Source organism: Melospiza georgiana, chromosome 4 (assembly GCF_028018845.1).
Source record: "Melospiza georgiana isolate bMelGeo1 chromosome 4, bMelGeo1.pri, whole genome shotgun sequence".
Lineage (NCBI taxonomy): Eukaryota > Metazoa > Chordata > Aves > Passeriformes > Passerellidae > Melospiza > Melospiza georgiana.
The window spans coordinates 24,120,147-24,136,275 of record NC_080433.1 but is presented as its reverse complement, the minus strand read 5'-3'; the positions used below and the strand labels follow the sequence as shown (position 1 = coordinate 24,136,275).

The 16,129-nt window shown below is 42.3% G+C and overlaps 1 protein-coding gene across 1 annotated transcript in view; it reads left to right on the top strand.

The window, feature by feature from the left end:
* Positions 1–2,197: 2,197 nt before the first annotated feature.
* Positions 2,198–16,129, top strand: part of VWF (von Willebrand factor) — a 121,126-nt gene continuing 107,194 nt past the window's right edge. Inside the window, exons 1-6 of the mRNA XM_058022400.1 lie at positions 2,198–2,306; positions 3,812–3,866; positions 4,376–4,534; positions 5,158–5,260; positions 5,348–5,556; positions 12,799–12,923. Coding sequence (XP_057878383.1) covers positions 2,277–2,306; positions 3,812–3,866; positions 4,376–4,534; positions 5,158–5,260; positions 5,348–5,556; positions 12,799–12,923 — 681 coding nt within the window. The 5' untranslated portion in view covers positions 2,198–2,276. The remainder of the gene's footprint in view (positions 2,307–3,811; positions 3,867–4,375; positions 4,535–5,157; positions 5,261–5,347; positions 5,557–12,798; positions 12,924–16,129) is intronic.

Here is a 16,129-nt window from a genome sequence, read left to right as displayed (position 1 = left end):
CTAGTTGATTTTATTTTATTTGGGTGTTTTTTGTTGGTTTGTTTTTTGGATTTCTTTTTGACCAAAAAGCAGGATTCTGGTGGCTAGCAGCAGTTGCTTAGGAAAGGAGAAGTCAGAAATGAAGTGTAACATTAAAGGACGGGATTTCTGCTTCTAACACACAGCAGGGTAAAGACTTTCTAAACCAAAAGCTGCCTTTGATTCAGCACTTGATCCCTGAGATTTGATCCCTGTGATGCAGGGGCCCTTTGTTAGTTTGTCTGACTCCTTCTTGACACAGTGACCTGTGCTGATACCTTCCAGTTATGTGCTTTAAAGGCAACAACTCCCTGAAGATTTCATTGCTTGCTCCCAGCCTTTACCCTGGGAGAAGAGAGGAGCACTGATTTCCTACCTTCTCTGTACTACTTGTAATAGGACACACAAGGACCTTCTATAATTCCTCTGACTTTCCAAGACTGGAAATTTTCTCTGCTCACAGAGAAGTTGCTTCTTACCTCTAATCACAATTTTATCTTTTCTCTTTCTGTCCTTTCCTACATTTCTGAGTGCACCTTCCTTCATTTGACTTTTTGTGTGGCATTAGAGGATGTGGCATTTGGGGTTTCTGTTTATTCCAGATGCAGGGAACACTTTTGTTAGGTCTCAGAAAATCAATCAGTGCAGTTGCCTGCAGAAATTAAGTAATTCTCATGCAAACTGACTTTGCCCAGGATAGAATCCTTCAATTCAAACATACTTGTAGCAGGGCCAGGACTTGTTGCATGCAGCCTTCTATTTGAACAAAGCAATGAAAAACAGTATTATGGATAATTTTTCTCAGAAGTCCTTCCTGTGCTGTTTATGAGAATGGACTATAGATGTTTTTTTGGCACCACTTCATAGCTGTTTCTATATTTTCTCCTATGTCTCAGGTGTATTGTTTGGAAAATTACATGTGAGAAATACCCAAGCATCACTAAGCTTTGTGTTTGAACACTGTACAATATCAGTCAATAAATGCACTCACTAATTACCATTTCCTTATTTTTGGGGGGAGAAAAAAGAGACAGGATGAAAAAGGGAAGTTTATTCCTTATGTGTCTATCTCAATTAATTCTGTTTGTTGTGTTCCCCAAGGTCATTAACACACTTAAGAAGTGTCACAAGGTCTGAGTTTATCTGACCACTGTTCTTATTTTTAAGGAATTTTCCCAGGTAATCTCAGACTACCTTCCTTATGTGCCAAACAAAAAAAGCCCTGCTGGATTTAGATCTGCAAGAGGAAGTTGCTAAATGAAATTACTTATCTGGGGCTCAGGAAATGAAAGGATTAGAACTGAGAAGATATTAAGAGACCATGGTCATAGAAGATCTGATTCCCCCTATCCTGAGTAGTGCTGGCATTCCCATAAGGAAAGGTTTAGGGAACATCTGTCTGTGATCACTCATGTTCATGCTCTCAGGGCTAGGAAGGACCTGCTGAGATGTGGCAGCTGGATCCAAGAGGAGAAAACAATTCCCAGTCAGTGCAGTGTGTTGCCTCCTAAGGCCTTTGTTAATCCTAGAAGTTGTTGAAAATGTTAGGAATGGGACATGGAAAGTCAAGTAAGACTTGACAAACTCTGGTTTTTGTTTTTGCTCAGTGCTGTACATATGCCCATAGATTTGGTGCCCACTCTGCAAACAAGTCAGAGCAGGATGTGCTGTTCCAGAGGAACTTTTCAAGGAGCAAATGTGTTGCTCTGATTGAAGGTGGCAAAATTTGAGTATTCTTTCACCTAGACAATAAATTCAGGGCTCTGAATTAGAGTCCTGAATTAGCTAAATTACCAACTCTGTATTTTTCTTTCTCCTTCAAGGCAGTTGTTTAGGAAAAAATGCTTAATGGTTCTGCGGCCTTTGAGGTGGGGAGCATCCAACTATTCCCTTTGAATAATGTTCTGTCAAATACATATGCTGCCTGTTGGCTCAACCAGTGAGATTTGTCACACATACGCATGTGAAATGTATTTCAGAGATTTTATCTGTCAGTTTTTAAAACTATTTCCCCTCATTGTACCTCCTGGCAATTAAGAGTGCCTGATTTCCACGATAGCAATTTCATCTATTGTCTTGAGAATCAGGCGGATGTGACGTCTGCATTTTTATCTTTCCTCTTAAAAGAACAAGAGTTCCTGGCTTGTACAAAAACAAGAGATTTCAGACCAAAGTCATTCCAAGTCAGTCTTGACTTCTGAAGCACCAGGGGAACGATGATGTAGGCTAGAGGTGGAAACTGGAGGAGTTTTTTGCTCATGTGCAAGAGGAGTCTGATGCAGAAGAAGGTACATTCATTTCTAATTAAGCCAGTGATAAAACTGTAGATGGTTTTATACTGGCAGATCTTACTGGATTGTATTGTGATTTGTTAGTGGCACCTGGTCCATTAGAATTGGGGGAAATTCCATCTGCAGTTCAGAACAGAGTGGGAGGTGGATGGGGACTGATGGGAAGGGATTTATTCCTTACCTTTTTTCTCTGCCTGCTTTGTAAAACAAAAGGGTTGACAAAGATCAGTAATATCTGATTCACCACAATAACTGCATGCACTGTGCATGCACCAAAAATACAGTAGCGAGTGTGTATTCTGAGAATAATGATGCTTACTGTTTCCTTCACCATTCTTTGTAGTGGTTTTCCCACACAGTTGGTACTTCTGAGCTGTCTTGCAGCCTTGTGTCACTTTGGGATTTGCAGCATTATGAGTCTTTTCCTGTCTTGTATGAGTCAAACTCAGTGTCTATTTATCTGAGTGAGAGTTGGACCTACATAACTAACAGCAATAAGAAGTGTGTGTCTATACCTGATATCTCAATTTGTCTTTGCAAAATGCATTCTAGTCTTTAATTGGATGGTTCCTTTAGGAAAAGGTGTGTCTGGTCTTCTGGCATTAATATTTTAACTTTAGTATATTTAAGCTTCTGTAGTTGCTTATATGATTACTGAAATTAATTCCCTTAGATAGAGCTCCCTGCAGCTTTCATACTTAACAGTTGATGTTTTGCCACTGAACCCATGTAGTTCACAATCTGCATGACCCTCCTATCCTATTATTAATTATCATTTTTAAAGGCCTGGTCATCCTGGAGGTAGTTTATAGACATACGGAAAACAAAGACTGACGTTCTGGTGCTAGAACGTAGGAGGAGGCAATGCTAAAACTGATTTTGTTGAATGAAAATTTTCACCCTTGGTCTCTAATCTCTGCACGATTTCCTCCCTTTCCTTCTTGCCCCTGATCTCAAGCCTCTTATCACCCTGAAATCAGTGGATTATGTGGTTACAATGGTGTGCCAACAAACCTGCTGGCTGCTATGTTCTTTCTTTCCCTTTGTGGATGTTTGGGCAGAGTGCAAATCTTGTGCTGCAGAGGGGACTTCTACTGGAGCCAGCTTGGCTGAGCCAGTCTGGGGTGCATCTTTACATCAGGCTGGCTGAGAAATAATGTTGTGCGTTGAAGGGCTTTGTGTGCAGAATGTTAGCTGAGGGGAATTGGGATATGTGTCTGTGTTGGGTTGCATTTCCCATGGAGGTAACTGAATTCCATGCTATGAGAAGTGAAAATGCAGGCAAAGAGTAACTGATAACTCTCCTAGATTATCTAGTTAAAGCAGGATGGAGGGCAGCTGAATTATCACAACTGTCTGCATGGATTATGGCTTTCTGAAATGTTGCAGAGCCTCAACAATAATTTTCCTTATAAAGAAAGGATAGAAAGTGATGAGGAGTTATGAAACAGACTATGTCTCAAATGAAGAATATTCTAAGCTGTCTCTCTGATTTTTAACAGATGCTCCTCTTGACAGTGCTGCAAACAAGCCTACTGCTGGGCACTGTAATCACAGGTAAGAAAACAGGTTTGGACTAGAATATATTTTCACTATTTTTTGTGAGATATGAGCCCCCCCTTCCCCTTTTTGTACTGACTCAGGGATTATTCTAACCATGCTGAAGGCATTCCTTTTGTCTGTTTACCTTGAAACAGGCACTGTGTTGAGTCCCAAACATTCTCTGAAGTCAGGAATGTTTGACTGAACAAGATATAGGGCTTTCCTAGTGCCCTATAGGCTTTAGTGGGGTTGTAGGCATGCACAAATGAACACATGGCATTCCTCAAAGCATCAGAACTTATATTACTCCTGCAAGGTTTGGGCTGGTGGAAATAAAAAAGGCATTTCAGTAATGCATATAATAATAACAAAAAACAACTGTGATCATATGGACTGCCATGCCAAGCTTACCGTCTACCTCGAAGCCACCAGGACACCAGTGGGGATAAATTCTAGCAGAGAAATTCCTGAACTGCAAAATGATTGCTTTAAATTGCAGGTTAATGTTGTGTTTTGATACTCAGGGTTATCAGGGGCTTCACCTCAGGAGTCATCAGTTGCCCGTTGCAGCCTTTTTGGGAATGATCACATCAAAACGTTTGATGGTTCCTTGTACAATTTTGCTGGGTACTGCAGCTACCTCCTTGCTGGGGACTGTCACGAGCACTCCTTCACCCTCTTAGGTGAGTCTGAACTGGGGTCCATCACTGGAAAAAAAGACAAATAGTTCCCCTTTATCAGATAGGATGGACCACTTCATAAAAAGTGGTCTTGGTTGGGTTTTTTTTTGTTTGTCTGTGGTTTGTATTGGGGTTTTTTGGGCTTGTTTTGGAAAGTGGGATTCCTGGACTTCTTTATCCTTTGGTAATGTAGCTCATCCATAAATAAGCTGCTAAGAAGCAGGGATTTTCTTACTACTCCTACTAAAAAGAAGACCTTTACTAATTTTGTGTTTTTCAGGGAGATGTGGCTGAGTTAAAGCTGAGTCCAGGAATAAGAGCTATACAACCCTTTAGAACAAATTTTTTCTGTATTCTAAACCACACCAGTAAGAAAAATCCCGCCTTCTAGGACAGAAGGCCTTGGAATTAGCATAGGCCTCTGCAGAGTTATTCTTGGGCACAGAAGTGATGATATATGTACCAAAACTGTATGTAACTTTCATACCAACTGCTTTGGTAGATGTTTTTGTACTCAGTAGTAACTGTTTTGTGTTGGTCATAGTTTAAAATAGGTTTTTACTGGCCAAAAATTGTCTTCCTGAGTCCCAGAACTAAGAGTATTTGGTTGTGTTTCATCTCCTCAGGTGATTACCAGGATGGGGACAAAATTGGTTTCTCTGTGTATCTTGGAGAATATTTCAGTCTTCATCTCTCTTTAGATGGAGTTGTGATGCAGGAAGAAAAAAGGTACCTCTAGGAACTATTATTCTAGCAGAAAACAACCTGATGGGTTTTGTGTATCACATGCTGAGAATTCCCTGTTTTTCTCCACAGGGTTTCCGTACCTTTTGCCTCCAATGGTATATTTATAGAGAAGGAGGCGGGTTATTATAAAATATCCAGTGATGAGCATGGCTTTGTGGTGAAGACTGATGCCAGTGGAAACATTCAGATACTCCTTCAAGAAAAGCACTATAATAAGACCTGTGGATTGTGTGGCAATTTTAATAAGTTCCTTGAGGATGACTTCAGAACTCGGGAAGGTAAGGTTACCACTAACTGATTGTATGTTAATGGAGCTCTGCACACTTTTCCTGATTCAACAAAGATGTTGCTGATCCAGCAAAAATGTTTCTACAGAATGTGTCAGATACCTCAAGCTGGTGTGTTGAAAAGCTAAGTCCTTTCATCTTCCATTCTCCTGAAAGGAAATGGCAGTCACATCTCATTCCTGAGAAAAGGCCAGGCATCTGAACATAGCATGTTTAGAAACCTGGAAACTTTCAAATGCAAAGATAAAGCTACAGGTTAATTCATGTGGAGAGACTGGCTAGAAGAAGACCCAATAAAAAAGCAGTGTGAAATACCCATTGATTCAATATCAAATTTTTCATGAATTAGCCAAGAGGTAGTAAGAATAGATAGTGTGAGAATAGAAAGATACAACAGCAGAAGATTAAATTCCTGCTGCTTGCAGGTTTGGCATGGGATGCTGTTCTATAAAGGTGTTACCTTTTAATGACATTTCGCCACCTATAAGGGCTGTTGGATAGGTGGGTACACCTTGTATCACAGCAGTTCCTGGTGAGAATGAGGAGCAAGACCACCTTTGCTGCTCAGTACACCTTTGTGTGAAGACTCAGAGTTTCTGGAAAGCCCTGAATGGGACTTTGAAGGATTGGTCTTGATTTGTGGTATTTCAGAGTGTCTTTTAATTCTGAATGCTTACCTGAAGAGGAGAGGTTTGAAGTTAGTTAATACATGGATATATTAGATTGATATCAGGAAGTGTGTATTAAAAATAAATGATAGTGAAGATAGGGAGAGAAAGCAGCTTGGAAAGGAGCCTGGCAGTGCTCCAGAGATGTGTCCTACTGGCACTCAGGCTACACAAGCATAACTTCAGAAAAAAAAAGAGATCTTATGGTGTGTTAAAATGATTAATCTGTCCTTCAGCAATGTAAATAATAAGAAACAAACTCTGGTCACAAAACTGCTTGCCATGGCTTGGATCCCTTGATGTCTGAATGAGATGAGATAGGAAGTTTATGGCTTTTTCTTGAGACAGTAGTAGTAAGGCCCTTGGAAAAAGCAGAAGTAAAAAATGAGACTGTAATGCTTTGGATTTTTCAAATGTAGAAAAGGCCCCTCTGCTGCTCATGTTTAAATGTGTTTCATGCTGTATTTGTTTTACATGCTGGAGGCCCTGTCTTCCCTCTTAAAAAAAAACCAGTCCATTCACAGCCACAGATTTTGGAATGTAATAAAGTCCATGACAGGGTTTCTGCTTGGAGGAGCCGTAAAATAACAGAGGTGACACAGAAAATGTGTTTTCTGTGTCTCTTACAGAAGTCAGGGATCTCCTCATGTTTATCCACCTGTGTGGATACACAGATCTGTGGTTTTAGCCTGAAAAATAGAACTGTGTGTCAGCAATTCTGCCGGTTTTTCCAGTGATACAAAAGACCTTTCATTTAAACCAATTTAGAAGGAATTAGGATGAATTATGTTTGAATGTGTTGTATCAGTGAGGGATGTCACTACACCCATGCACTGTTTGTTTCCTTGGCAGCTCTGCTGGTTCACTGGAGCGTTTCTTAACTTGCTTCAGGCAAATCAGTCATGGAATAATTCAGATCCCTTTTTTTTTTTTTGTTAACTTTGTCATATACTGTTGAATCTAGCTTCCAGGTAGGGGACAACGCAAACAGCTGGGAGAAGTGATATTTTTTGAACAGAAAAAGTAGGCAGCCTCTTGGGAGCCTGTGAAGCATTTCACCCTGTTGTTTTCATTAAATTTTTTGTTGTTCTCCTTTCAGGCTGATTAGTTCTCCCAAAGGTCAGCCTATCCCAGGATGTGAGCTTGGTGTAACTACATAGTGATCTGAGGGCAGTGAAGGGTTACCTTAAGGTTGCCAGCAGCCTGAACTGTCCTGTTGGTGTGTCCATTGTTTCCTGTTAAAACCTGGAATTTATCAGACTGGGGCCTCAGTTCTAATAAATCACATTTCTGGGGTGGATTTTTATTGGTAGGAGATGTGTTAAGATCTTTGAGCTTCAGAATAACATGCAGTGGAAATGAAAATACAATTTTTCCATATTTTAGGGAAAGAAATTATTGTGGTTTAAGAACACAGTTAATCTGATTTTTCACTTAAGAAAGTGGAAAATGATATGGAACTTCATTGATTATATCTGAATTGTTTTTAGGGTGGTCGTGAAAAAAGAGGCAAAGCACCTGTTCTGTGAGTGGATATTAACACTTACAGCAAGTAAAGGAGGCAGTAACAGAAGGGTGTTTAAAACTTAATGAACACTGTAATTGCTTTTCTTTTCTCTTGATATATTTATATTCCTGTTCTATAATCTATTCAAATGTGGCGTTGTCATGATGCTCTTATGACTCCTTGCTGTGTTTTTAGTGTGGAAGTGGAGAACTGATGAGAATCTGATGAAAGAATAGCACACATTGTTTCTGTGTACACTTTGGATGCTCAGCTATTGAGGTCTGGAGCTCTGAAAGATTAGAATAAAATTGATACCCTGCTAAAGTAACACTGGTGGGACTAAGCTCTGAAGGCCTCAAGTGTTAGTTCTTGAATTCCCCAAAAAAGCCTCTCCAGTAGGTTTTGAAGTTCACAGAATATCCTGAGTTGAAAGGGACCTAGCAAGTTGAAAGGATCAGCAAGTCCCGGCCCTGTACAGGACACCCCAACAATCCCACTCTGTTGTCCAAATGCATCTTGAGCTCTGGCAGCCTTGGGGCTGTGATGATTTCCCAGGGGAGCCTGTTCAGTGCCTCACCACCCTGCAGGGGAAGAGCCTTTTCCCAAAGTTGCAGACTCACTGTCCTTCAGACAGGTTGGGGTGCTGAGTCACTGCCAGTGACATGGTTCCTACAATAGCTCATCCTGTGGAGAAGTGCTCATGTCCTGTTCAGACTGGCAAACAACATTGACTTTATTCTATGGGCTTGCTTGTTTATTGGATATGGAAACAAAACCAAGCCTAACCTTGAGACTTTGTTTTCACAATTTAAGCATAACTAAAATATAAAAAGAAATGTTTCAGAAGCTTTCTAGGGTTTTTTTTGGTCTTTTGTCTGTTTTTTCTCCCAGACCCTAATGAAAGGTTTCCTCTCTGCTCTTTCTCGCCAGATAAGGTCTGGTCCTTTATGGCCATTCTGTGAAGCCTTCTAAGACTTGCCAATTGATCAGGCTCTGCTTTCTGACCTCAGCATGCACTTCTAACTGGTTGCCAGCCTTTGCTCATATCAGAAAAATGAAGCTGAGTTCTTTCTAGATGCTCAGATATCTATTTGGCCACCTTTAGCCCATGTGCTGCTTGATTCAGGGTCTGGGATTGAAGTTAGACCTTTCTGTTGTGAGGAATGTGGCTGCATCACTAGGCTGTAGGGTTCTGGAGGGGGTTCTTTCCCTCTCCAGTTCAGTATTACTGATTTTACATTCATTGTAACAAACTGGAGAGGGCAGGAAAGATTTTATAGCCCATGACTTTGTTATTTCATATCAATTTGATGCAAAGTATGAACCAATTTTTGGGCAACCTTACCAATAGTTTTACCTGTCAGAATAATGTAAAACTGTGTTAAAAAAGCCCCAAAAACAACAAACAAAAAACCTCACCCTCATTCCTCCCCTGAAATTGCTTGATAAATAACCAACATGTGAAAATTGGTTATTTACCAACTGAGACTCTATTTATCAATTAAGACTCACAGGACTGTAGTGTCTTGACCAAATTTCTGCATTTATTTTTATGGGTGAGTTAACAGAGCCTGAGAGAGTTATCTGATGGGCTTGTGGCCATTTGGAAAATCTGCACAAGGTCCAGGGAAGGAGGTCAGGGTTCTGTGCCTGGAGCATGAGGTGGTTATTCCTGATGCTTTGCTTGACTGATCATCAGTGTCAAAGTAAACAAGCTGGTGCCAGTTTCTGATTTCAGAAAGAACTGATGATTGGAGATAATCAGATAATCATAGTGAACAAGGATTTTGCTGCGAAGAGTGGCCATCACTGATCTGAAAATCGTTCTGAAGGGAGACAGACATGAGGGCAGCAATCGGAGCGCTAAAGGCATAGTCCAGCAGGACACTCCTGGAGACCCTGCCTGCTGCTCAGGCGGTGGGGGAGTGGCCCTCTCCTCAAACACTCTGCAAGGTCACAGATGTTGTGATGTGACTGGGATGTTAGGAGTAGGTGAGATTTGTGTTATCTTTATTATCTGCCTCCTGAACCCATCTTGCATGCTGAAAGGAGATTCCACCCTAGCTGGCTGCTGGTCTGGGGGTCTTGGCTTTTGAGCAGCAAGTTTACCTGTCGGTATCTGTACTGTGATTCATATCAGGCATCTGATCATCCCTTCTTGAAGCACTCCTGTCCAAATCCTTTGTTTTCATTATGTTTTGTGACAACATCTGTTTTCAACACATTTCCTGCAAGTCTTAGGCAAAACCAGTGCTTTAGCCAGAGTCCCACCCAGGCTGCATGGAGGGCTTCTGGGTGTTGGGCTCTGATGAGCCCCATGAGGGAGTTGTTTAGTTGTTTCTGCAGAATCTTGGGTGCTTCCAGGAAGAAGAAATGAGCACAGAAAGGACCGGAGGCAAAACAAAACTCTGCTGTGCAAGAGATGAGGGTAGTCCTGCTGTGTGGTGGAATTGCAGTGCAGATTATGTTGACAGCATCACCCAACTGATTAAGACCACTTAACCCCCAGATTATTTTTTAGGCTGTTGTGTTGTCCTTTCCACTGCCTTTTCTCTTCTCCCTTCTCAGGTTGTTCAGCAGAAGGCAATGGAGGTGTCAGGTGGGAAAGGTCAGGGGTGTTGGCAGCTGCTCTTCCCTCTACCCATAGCAGTAAGATGTACTAGGGATATTTCTCCCTCCCCATTTTTCTTCCTGAAGCCTCATCAAATAAGTGAAGTATTTAAGTTGGAAAAGACATTCAGGATTATTGACTCCAACTTTTGAGAGATCACCCCCTTGTCAACTAAACCACAGCACTGAGTGCCTTGTCCGGTCATTTCTTGAGCACTTACAGGGGTGGTGACTCCACCACCCTGCTCAGCAGCCTGTTCCAATGCTTGACAATCCTGTCCATGAAGAAATTCTTCCTGGTGTCCAACCTGAACCTCCCCTGGTAGAGCTTGAGGCCATTTCTTCTCATCCTGTCCCTTGTTCCCTGGGAGCAAGGGAAGAGCCTGACTCCCACCTGGCTGCCCCCTCCTGTCAGGGAGTTGTGCAGAGCCAGAAGGCCCCCCTGAGCCTCCTTTTCTCCAGGCTGAGCCCCTCAGCTGCTCCTCACATGACTGGCTCTCCAAACCCTTCACTTACTTGAAGTGTGAGTCATTGAATATAGCAAACAAAGAAGTATAATCACATAATGCAAATGTTGCGTAAAAGAACTGCATAAGAGGTATAAATTTACAAGCATTGCAAGAAAGAAAAGAGAAAAGAAAAAGAAAAGAAAAGAAAAAAGAAAAGAAAAGAAAAGAAAAGAAAAGAAAAGAAAAGAAAAGAAAAGAAAAGAAAAGAAAAGAAAAGAAAAGAAAAGAAAAGAAAAGAGAAAAGAGAAGAGAAAAGAAGAAAAGAGGAAGGAAGGAAGTGTCAGAAGGAAGTGTCGGAAGGGAGGGAGGGAGGGAAAGGAGAGAACGGGGAGAAAGGAGAGAAATGAAAAAACAAGTGACCAATATTTTAGGGCCAACAGTTGTCCTGACCTTCAATCATTAGCCTGTGGGTGACGGAGCCCCTGGGGGTAGCTGCCAGCAGGAATCCTGGCATGGATGTCCATCCAGGGCTGGAGAAACACTGCTTCAGAGCAGAACCCAGCTCCTGTTACACACCTGCTAGGGAAAGGCTGCCTTACTGCAAACAAAAGGGAATCTGGCACCTTGCTTCTCCTCAGGCCAGCTTGCATTGCTGCTTTAATGTTTATAATATGTGGTAAACTAAAGGGTTGTGTCCTTCTTATTGCTGCATTTCTTTCCTTGTTTCAAGTCTTGGCTGCATAGATGGCAATTTTGTGTCTTTCATCCCCTTTCCCTGGGAGTTCTTTGCTCTCTTCTGTGGGCCTGATACATGCTACCTTTAAAAGCCCCTAATTTCTAGTTTACAAAAAAGTCTGCAGGTCTTAATACCTCTGCCTTAGCATTCTCAGTGCAGTTTTCATCATAGTTTAGGAAGAGTGGTCTGTATATTCCTTATGTTTGCACTAAACAGGGAGCTCAATGGAATCTTTATTACCTATATGTGTATATTATTAAATAGTCTATAGTATACTTGGGTAGAATTTCTTTTGATTTCTTTTGGTTTTCAGATACAACCAGGTTTGTATTTCAATATATCCTCTGCATAAGGTCTTGGGAATGCACTAACACTGGCAGTTGATATTCTCATGGGCACCACAATGGGGTTAAAAAAAAAAATTAAAAAAAATTTTTAAAAAGGGTCACAAAATTGTTTAGTAGCAGGTACCCATAATAGGAAGCTGGAGATAGTCCTGGAACCAGCAAGGTCATGGGTGGCAAAAGAGGCTGGAGGAAGCATTCCCTCTCTGGGAGGATCCTCCTTCTTAGAAGGATGGAGCAAGAGCAGCAGAGAAGTGGTTTGCATCTCCTGGGAAGTCACAGTCATACTAACTCATTCAGCTTTGCTTTTATGCAAAATTGATGCAAATTTTGGTAAGTGTGGGCCAGGAGATGCTTGTCCTGGGACAGAGGAGCGTGTTTCAGGACATCTTACCAAGGAAGACGATGGGCCCAAACAATGATGGTGCATATTAAGCTTCTTTACATACAAGATTTAGTTTTGGACAGGAGAAAAATCAAAGCTAGCTGGGATCAAGAGTGCTAATGATTTATTCAGTTAGGGAAAGCAGATGGTTTTGTTTGTCTCTCTAATAGGTTTTGTGTTTTATTGACAACTTTTAAGTGGTAAGAAGATGTGCAGGCATGCTTTGGCTCCTGCAGATTGTAGCTGACCAGCAGCAACTCCTACTGTGTTCATGCAGGTGTGAGGGAGGTGGGAGCTGCCTTCTGCAGGCTTTAGTCTGTCCTTGAGCGCAGAGACGTCCTTAGCAGAACAAAATCCATATCACTGATCATGGCTTTCCTATAATCTATTTGGAATAAAAATCTATTTGATACAACAGTTTATATTTTTAAAGAGAACTTTCAGCAGACTATCACCTTAACAGCAGTCAATAATGCCCACTTGTTGCTAAAACCCCTCAAACAGCATGTTGCTTCTCCTCTTCTTCATTCCCAGGGACCCTGGTGGGGAACAGTTACGATTTTGCCAACTCCTGGGCTTTGCACAGTGAAAACAAGCACTGCAAGAGAGTGCAGACTCCGAGCAACACCTGCAACATTTCATCTGATATGGCAGAGAAGGTTGGTGCTGCAAGATGGCATTCTGGTTTCAGTCCTCCCCTACCTGAAAGGCAACTTGCCTGCCCTTTGGCAGAAGAACAGAAATCACAGAATATTCTGATTTGGAAGGGACCCACAAAGATCACTGAGTGCAGCTCCTGGCCCTGCACAGGACAGCCCCAAAATCCCACTCTGTGCCTGAGAGCATTTTCCAAATGCTACTGGAGCTCAGGCAGCCTTGGGGCTGTGATCATTCCCTGGAGAGCATTTTCAGTGCCCCAGCACCCCCTGGGGAAAGAACCTTTATGATATCCAACCTAAACCTGTTGTCTATCTATCTAATCTACCTACCTACCTACCTATAACCACCTTCCCCTTTCCCCCACCCCAAACATTAAATAGACAAACAAAGAAAACATCAGCTTGTTTGAGGCTGAAGTGTGAATTACTGCCAAAGAAATGATGATGTTACTTGGGAAAGGTGTGTTTCAGTGATTCCTGCAGAATGAGGAATTAGTTAATTCCCTTTCTGATTTTGCCAGCAGGGAAGCATCAGTTCTGAAGCCTCTGTGGGCACTGCCTCCCCCATTGGTATTTGTGAATTTGTTGCAGTTTATATACTTGGGAGTCAGCAGAGGAGAGGGATGCTCCTGCCAGGCTGTTTTTGACAGAGGAGATGTTTTCTGTCGGTGTTCCAAAAGTGCTGTGTCACCAGGCTATTTCCCTTCCAGGAGGAAGTTCTTTCAGCTGTGTGTACACATAGTAGTGCTGATTTAGTGAAGAAACTCATAACTGTTTGCCTTGGCCATCTCTGTGACCCCCTTTGCTGCATCAACCTTTTTCTTCTTGTCCTTTATAAGTACAAACATGCTTCTTGTTTCCCTTAGACAGGGTGTGGATGCAGGCAGATGGTCACTAGCTCAGGGAAGAAAGTACCTTTGAATATTTACTGAATATTATGACTGTTGTGGTTAATTGAGCCTTCATCCCTTGAGGGGTTACAACTGATTCCATGTACTTTGTTGTAAATCAGAATGATTTACCAGAGTAATTGAGGCCGAAATGTAGTTGTGAGTTTCTCACTATTCAATTCCTGCAGACAGGTATTTGGTAAACTAAACACAAACAGCTTCTCAAGTGTAGTAGCACTTCCTGGAATATATCTGCTCTCCAGCTAACCTGGGTGCTGGTTTCCTAGCTACCTGGAAAAGGCTAACTAAGAGTTGGACAAGTTGCAAAGTTCTGACTCTATACTTCCATTAAGCTTTTGGATGGGGATGCTTCAGATATGTTGTGAAATTCAGTGAAGGATGCTTGTGCTCCTCAGCACTTAAGCCTCACTACCTGCAAAACTGATTGAGGAGTTATGGTAGTGATTTCAGGCTGGAAATCTCCAGCTGATGTTTCTTGCTTGGGCAGAGATAGTGTGTGTGGGGTGTGAACAATTTGGATTGTTCTGCCTGGAGAAGAGAAGGCTTTGGGGTCACCTCATTATGGCCTTCCAGTGCCTGAAAAGAACCTACAAGAAAGATAGAGAGAGACTCTTGACAAGGGCCTGGAGTGACAGGATGATGGGGAATGGCTTCACACTGACAGAGAGCAGGTTTAGATTGGATATCAGGAAGAAATTCTTCCCTGTGAGGATTGGGAGGCCCTGGCACAGGTTGCCCAGAGAAGCTGTGGCTGCCCCATCCTTGGCAGTGTCCGAGGCCAGGTTGGATGGGTCTCTGAGCAACCTGGGATAGTGGAACTTGTCCCTGCACATGGCAGAGGTGTGGACCTATGAGATCATTAAGGTCCCTTCCAACCCAAACCATTTTATGATTCTTTAAACCTGGTTACAGCTCTAGAGAAAGGGTAGTTCTTGTGACTGGTTGTGGTCCCTGGAATTTAATCTGTTCAGGCAAGTTTAGAAAGTGTCAACATTGCAGCTGAGGCTGGGGAGTGGCATGCAGGGTGAAATCCAGTCTGTTGGTCGAACACAACTAATTTGGATTTTATACAGATGCTATTAAATATTGATGCTTTGTTGATAAAGTTATCTTTCAGACAAACTGAATGAAATTATATTCTCTCTAATGTGAGTTCATAAACTCACAGCATTAAACATTGCCTTAATTTATCCGTTGTGCAAGAATAAACACAGCACTATTAACAGAAGGCCAGCCAAACAAGTGCCTGCTGAAGAATGTAGGGCTTTTTAATAGTGTGCTTTGTTTGCTTGCCTCAGCTTCAGGAATGTAAATCTCCTTGGTCTCCCTGCCTCCCTCCCTGCCAGGCAGTCAGCTGTTAGGTGAGGGAAACAAAAGCTCTGCTTCAAGGCACTCCTCCCACCCCAGTGCCCCCACACTGGGTGGGTCTGTGGTTTTCTTTACCCTCTCTGTTTCCCCCCTCCCTGGCCAATAGCATCATTGGAGAGATGGCTTCTGGCTTCTTTCAGCAGGAATTGTAATGACAGTATGAAGGGAAATGGATTCACACTTGCAGAGAGCAGGTTTAGATTGGATATTAAGAAGAAATTCTTTGCTGTGAGGGTGGTGAGGCCCTAGCAAAAGTTGCCCAGAGAAGCTGTGGCTGCCCCATCCATGGCAGTGTTCCAGGCCAAGTTGTATGGAGCTCTGAGCAACCTGGGATAGTGGAAGGTGTCCCTGCCCATGGCAGGGGCCTTGGAATGAGATGATCTTTAAGATCGCTTCTAACCCAAACCATTGTATGATTCTGTGCAGTGGAATCATGATTCTTTAAACCTAAACAGAAAGCCATGCTGTTCCTTTATCTTTAAATCTTAAAAATGTTAAATATTTTTTGGAAGTTTCTGTCTTGTTGTCTTGTTTGGAAGTTTCTGTCTTCTTTCTGTTTTGTCTCAGAGCTGACACAGCTCTGTGTGTCAGCTGAGAAGTCTTGAACCACCTCACACTCTTATCCCACTGTTGCCAGGGCCTTTCCCTGCCCTCCACCTCTAAAACACACACACGCTTTGTGTGATTAGCTGCCTTGCCTCAGGACCAGAGACCATTCCAAACTGGGCAGTGTTGGAGGGAGGAAGAAATCCTTCCTACCATGCCCTGCCCTCTGCAGCTGATGTTTAGTTACCCAAAAGGAGCCTCACTGTATTGTCTGATCTTTTTTTCACTGGTTTAGGCTGTTCAACAAAGTACTGCAATTTAACAGGCTCTAAGATGACCAACAGCATGGGTAACGTGGATCTGAAAGTATAAATGGGTGAT